At 32.6% G+C, this 6,294-nt stretch overlaps 1 protein-coding gene across 1 annotated transcript; it reads right to left on the bottom strand.

The window, feature by feature from the left end:
* Positions 1 to 3,937: 3,937 nt before the first annotated feature.
* LOC112800375 (bax inhibitor 1-like) lies at positions 3,938 to 6,070 on the bottom strand. The gene is made up of 6 exons (XM_025842615.2): positions 5,852 to 6,070; positions 5,288 to 5,431; positions 5,092 to 5,183; positions 4,644 to 4,830; positions 4,408 to 4,563; positions 3,938 to 4,284 (listed from the first exon to the last, which is right to left on the bottom strand). The coding sequence occupies exons 1-6, from the start codon at positions 5,957 to 5,959 to the stop codon at positions 4,234 to 4,236; spliced, it is 738 nt and encodes a 245-aa protein (XP_025698400.1). The 5' UTR covers positions 5,960 to 6,070; the 3' UTR covers positions 3,938 to 4,233.
* Between the last annotated feature and the right edge of the window lie 224 nt (positions 6,071 to 6,294).

The raw sequence follows: 6,294 nt of genomic DNA, 5'->3' as shown, positions 1-6,294 counted from the left end.
ATTTATTTGTTTATTTTTATTTATTTTATCTTACATATATATATTCTTCTATTATCAGAGACAACTTTTTACTAATATTGAAAATTCTACGGAAGACATAACTCAAGATATCCTGATATAGCTATTAAATACTCAAGATTAGTAAATAAGAGAAAAAAAATTATCGCTCTAACCAACTGTATATATGTATGTGTTGTTTATAGAAATGCTATCAATATATTTGTATTTCATTTTCATCCGTTTTGTTTCTATTCTTTTATTACAAACTGTTTTGGCATCTTTCACACATTTCCATCCCATTCAATATTCACTTTAACAAAAATATATTTTTTTATTTTGAGTAATTAATTTATGAAAAATGATTAGGAGTTTTAATGCATCTTCTGATTATCTTTCTATTTTTTAAATAACAAAAGTTTTGAATTTTTTCTATCTTTTTTGTTTTCAAAAAATATATATATATACTCATTTTAATTATTAAAAAGATAATTAAAGAATAAATTAAGACTTATAATTAATCATTACTCTAATTTCATTCATCTCAATTATCAATCTTATTTTTCTATGCTTAGCTATCACTTTTGATGATTTTTTTATTTAGTTTAATATTTCACAATTAGTGTATAATTAATTGATTAATGAATGTAACGGATAAATTGTATATATTTGGACAAGAAGAGTATCAGATGAAGATGAATAAAAATTATTTATTCAGGAGTGTTAATCATAATCATAGGATTTTGGGGTTGGAATAGTTGGCCAATTATAAAGGACAAACTAGATGTAACCGCCCTATAAATTAAAGTAATATTAGGTCCATTTGGGTATATATATATGAGCAAGATTGAGTCAGATTGATGGTGGCCTTTCCCACAAAACTAGAATTTCAATAATATTACCATATATACTTATATAGGTTCTAATTTTAGTGAGAAAAAAAAAATCTCGCCAATACTACAAATAAATTATATGTATTTGAAGTCTTGTAAAATAGTTTTAAAAAGAAAATCTTAACTTGGATTTCAAAATAAGGTGTCATTATAAAATGGCAAAAATACACGCCCTACCCTCGTTGTTCATTAAATGTATTAAACACAAGAACAGTATTAAATAACATTTTTCTCTTATAATTTAAGTTATTATTGGCCAACTTTTGCAACCTAATATGACTCTTTTGTACCTAAAAATTGCATAATATTAGTGCCCCTTTATTCTTTCGTCTACATATATTCCATTCCACCAGTACATGGTTTATTTTTCCATCCAACGGACCAACGTGGGAGTGACTTTACGGAAGGACTAAAGCCAAGCTACATCATCTTTGAAACATTGCAATTTGGAGTTAATGCAATGATGTAATGCAACACACCACCCATCCAAACGAATAAATAAATAAATAAAATATACAGTCTATGCATTATGCAAATGAAATAAATAAATAAATGCAAAAATAGACTTTGTCCAATACGAAATAAATGGCATGTATATATATGATGTATCCGAAGCATTTAGCTTTTTTCGGATTTGCCTCATACCATGGTAATATTCTATGGTCTTACTCCACAAATGACATAAAAGTTAACTTTAACCCATCGTTAGCTTCGTCTTCATCCACTAATTTTTTTAATTTTTTAAATGGATGTCCAAATACATGTATCAACACGCACTATACCTGAGTGCAACACTTTTGATTTTTGAACGAGTTTTTATTTCAACCACATAAAACCTGCCCTCTATATATATGTGCTTCGTCTTTTCATCTTAAAAAGTAAAAATCAATTAAGCTTTTATTTTTATTTTGTTTTAGGTGAAAGGAAATTAAGTTGTAGAATTGCAACATATGTATAATATAATTTTGTCTCCCTTGAATACAGCTAGGATGGATTTGATTGTTTGATTTTTAGTATCAATTATTATTGCGTGATTTTTGTTTTTAATTTTTTTTTATGCACTTTCATTTTGAGTTATTGTTGGGGTTCTTTAATTTTATTAATTAATAGTGCCAGGCCTATCATGGATATCAATAATTAAAAAAAAGCTCTATTCTTTTCCAATTATAATACCATTGAATGATAAACTTAGACTTTTTGATATAATTGACCAATCTTTTACATAGTCATAAGTTTTTTTTTTTTTTTGTTATAGGAAGAATCTATGACACAATCGAAATATGTTGTAACATAGCTTTGAAATTGTCGTTTTTGCTCCGCAGTTTTGCAAGCTAAGCAATGTCACGCCCAAACTATTCTCAAAGGATTGCTTCTACATCTCACTCTTCAGACCAATCTCTTGCTAGCTTATTGTAGATTGCGTCTTTTCTATTATGCACGGAGGGTGTTCGACACAATAACCATAAGAAACATGCATTCATGGAACATCATGATTGCCTCATACAATGAAGCTTCCTTGTATTCCAATGCTTTAGCTATTTTTGGCGAGTTCAAGAGCTGTAATCTTGGCCTAGATCATTACACATTGCCTCAGCTTTTTAAGGCTTGTGTAGGAGTAGGTGATTATTGTTTTGGTAAGGTGTGTCATGGTTCACGGTTGGGTGATAAGACTTGGCTATAAAAGGTATATTGTTGTGGCTAGTTCTTTGTTCGAGTTTTATGCGAAACGCGGAGGGATAACAGAGGCATACTCGGGTGTTTTCCAAGATGCATTGTAGGGACTTTGTGGCATGGAATTTGATGATTTCGGGGTTTCTAAGGGTTGGATTATATTTGCGTGTTATCCATTGTTTTAGAAAAATGCTGCTTGCAAATGGGGGGAAGATGGATTCCATGTCTATTCCTATCGTTTTGATTGCTTCTGGGAGGGAAGGAGACTTGATGAAAGGCAAAGAAGTTCACGGTTACGTTTGTAAGAACTCTGAGTTTGATGTGGATGCTCCCGTTGGTAATGCCTTAATTGACATGTATGGGAAGTGTGGATGCTTGAATGATTCAGAGAAGGTTTTCAGGACAATGCGCCACATGAACGTGGTTACGTGGACTACCATGATATCATGTTATGGGATGCACGGAAATGGGGAGGAAGTTAGGAAGCACTCTTGCAGTTTCAGAGGATGGTTGATGGAGGAATTACACCAAATTCTGTCGCACTTACAGCAGCCTTAGCCAGTTGTAGCCACTCTGGTCTGATTGAACACTATGCATGTATGGTGGATCTTTTGAGCCGCTCTGGGTATCTTGTTGAAGCACTTGAATTGTTGAAGAGCATGAAATCATTAGGAACAGGAAACATCTGGGGTGCCTTTCTTGCTGGTTCTGTAATGCACACAAAGATGCTTAGATTGCAAAGATTACAGCTCATCATCTTTTTCAGTTAGAACCAAATAATACTAGTCACTACATAGCCCTATGTGGCATCTATCAGTCTCATGGTATGCTTGATCGAATTGCAACGGTTAGAGAAATAATGAGGGATCTAGATCTGGTTAAAACTCGTAGTTGTAGCTAGATCAATATTGGAAGAAGGGCTTATAAATTCTGCCAAGGTGACCTGTCTCGTCCACTGGCTCAATTGATTACCACAATAACCCATCAAATTAGCAATACTTAGTTATTGGCGGATGATTTTAGTAGTTTAGAATATTACACATGATACTTGCATTATTCATACATCTTAATCTTAATTATTTCAAAATTAATTTACCTTATGAAAATTGCATACACGTTTTCTTATTTTTTAACCTATATCATATAAATTATATCCATTTTGGTAATTATACATTTCAACTTAATTTTAGCCAAATAATACTCGTTTTCTCTGACAAAAAATCAAAAGAAATGCAAACACAAATCACATTGACACCAATTCCATTTTAATCAAAATTAATTATGTAAAATACACATTCATACGAACATCTGTTTCAATAGTTAACGCAAACAGACGATCTGTTTCATAATAGGCATCGGATGTGTTCTACTTCTAATTCACAAATAAGCAGCAAGTTCTTTGTATAGGAGTTTTTAATCCATATGTGTAACATTAGTGTGTACATGTACACAAATATCTCTACATCATGTTCCACGATAAAAACATAGCACTAAGGTTCTACTACATCTGGTTATCCATTATTAAAAATCATAAAAAAAAAACATAACGTGTAGTGCTAATGGTCAAGTCAGATAAAAACGACAAATTAACTTCACATCTGTAACAAGTTCTAACTGGGTAGCCGTTTAGACAGCTTTTATGGACATCTCCACATATACGCTCCTGGTTGATTTAGTTTCTTCTCTTCTTCTTCTTCTCATTTCTCTCGGCTGAATTCTTCACCTGAAAAAATATGCACAACAAATAATAATAACAATTCTGTCAGTACGAATTCAACAACAGAATCGAAAACGAAGAATAGAGGTAAAACTTGAAAAGGGCGAGCTGTTCAATGATCAAACTCACCAAGATAATGAGAATTCGGACAAAGATGGCAGCTAAGTCAGTGAACAAGGTCAAAGCATGCTTCACATAATCGAGATCGCCAGAGTGTGCTCTCTCAACTATTTCTTGAGTGTCTACCACAATGTAGCCGACAAACACCAAAAGCCCGAAATACAACTGCACAAGTTGCAAAACAAACACTATATAAGAACCTCACTTTGTTGCAAAAAAAGATATTCAAATCGCCAAGTGCTCACCTCAAACTTAAAGAGAGCTAATGAACCTCCAAAGATAGAAGACGCAAAGTGCAACCAGAGAAGAATGGACAAACCAGAAGAAGCCAGGCCACCAAGGTACAAATACTCCCTGCGCCTTGCAACCAAAGCTGCTCCCGAGAAACATGCAAAGGCCAAAGAAGTTGCCACAAATGCAGTAAAGATGATGCTGTAGCAAAGAAAAATATATCATGAATTTATCCCAATAGCCACAATACTCTTAAGTATAGAAAAATAGTTGTCAAACGAAGGAAAAAATAAAGCTGAGAATTGTTGGGGAATTGCTCTAATAAAAATTCTAGTAGGGAATATGAATACAATCCCTAAAGTAATTCAATAACCTCATCATTGATATTGAACCGAAGATAAAAAAGCGTTCCCAAAAGATCATAGTAAAAAATGACACAATGTTATGGTAGCAGTAGCACACCTTGGATCAACTTCAATGGCCAAATCAATCAACGGGCCAATGGAGGCTCCCTGAAACAGGGCTGATGCCAACAACAAAGAGACCCTCTTTTGCTACACATATTAAAAAATAACAAACGGCTCTGTAAGTAACAATAAATTGCAAAAAAACATGAAATGAAACAAATAGAAGATCACAAGAGCAAAATGTTTCGTGCCTCTTCAGATGGAGGAGTTGAGAGCAACCAGATCATGGTTCCCATGCATCCAGCTGACGTAAGAAAACCGCCAATGTTCCAAAGAACATGCAGGTAAGCCCCAACGGCCGCAGCAACCACGGCACAACAGAGTGTGATATAAACCTACAAATCAATCAATGAATCACAACACAACACATACATAAATTAGAATTGACAAGCAGAAATTAGAAAATTCAACAAATTGAATACAAATTGCGAGAAACGGTCTCGTTCTAAATGTGGTACAAAAGAAAGGAACTTGATGGGTCGCACAATTCTAAAATATAGGTATACCCAATATTATCCAAAGAGAATCGAACATTATCGGGAACAAGTGATTCTCAAATCTTCAAACCCTAGAAATAAGCATATTTCAAAGCGGTAATTAACGGAAGAACTAAATTGATAGAATCCTAATGCAAAAAGCATAAGAAATCAGGCTTTATGATAGAGATTTCAACGGAATATAGGAAAAACGATTTGGTGATTGTGGAAAAGAACAAGGAGTTAGGGGAAGCAGAAAGGGGTTTAATATAGCGTTACCAGCTTGAGGTGATTCTGAACGACGGGAGAGATTTGGCGGAAGTTCTTGAGAGTGTCGTAGTTCCATCGGCGGCTTCTTGAATCGAAGAACGAAGTGAACGAATCCATTGTTGATTCTTTTTCTCCAATTACACACAAAGGAGCAGAAACAAAACGAAATAGAATGGAATTGCAAAACTGAAGGAAACTCCTGTTTATATTTAAAAAAAGAATTAGTCGCTCCTCATTAAATTTATAACTAGATTTTTATATATTTTTTAAAATTAATTTTTTATTATTTTCTATATAATTAAATTATTATCAACATTAAAAAATTAAAATTAATAAAATAAATTTTTATATATTAAAAATATCTATGATTAATATTTAAATTAAATCTTTCACAGTATATTTTTTTAAAATAAATATTTTATTAATTTTAATATTTTTAACACAAAAATAAT

This window comes from Arachis hypogaea, chromosome 5 (genome assembly GCF_003086295.3).
Source record: "Arachis hypogaea cultivar Tifrunner chromosome 5, arahy.Tifrunner.gnm2.J5K5, whole genome shotgun sequence".
Taxonomy (NCBI): Eukaryota; Viridiplantae; Streptophyta; class Magnoliopsida; order Fabales; family Fabaceae; genus Arachis; species Arachis hypogaea.
The sequence above is the reverse complement of the archived record's forward strand: the minus strand, read 5'-3'. Positions and strand labels throughout refer to the sequence as shown.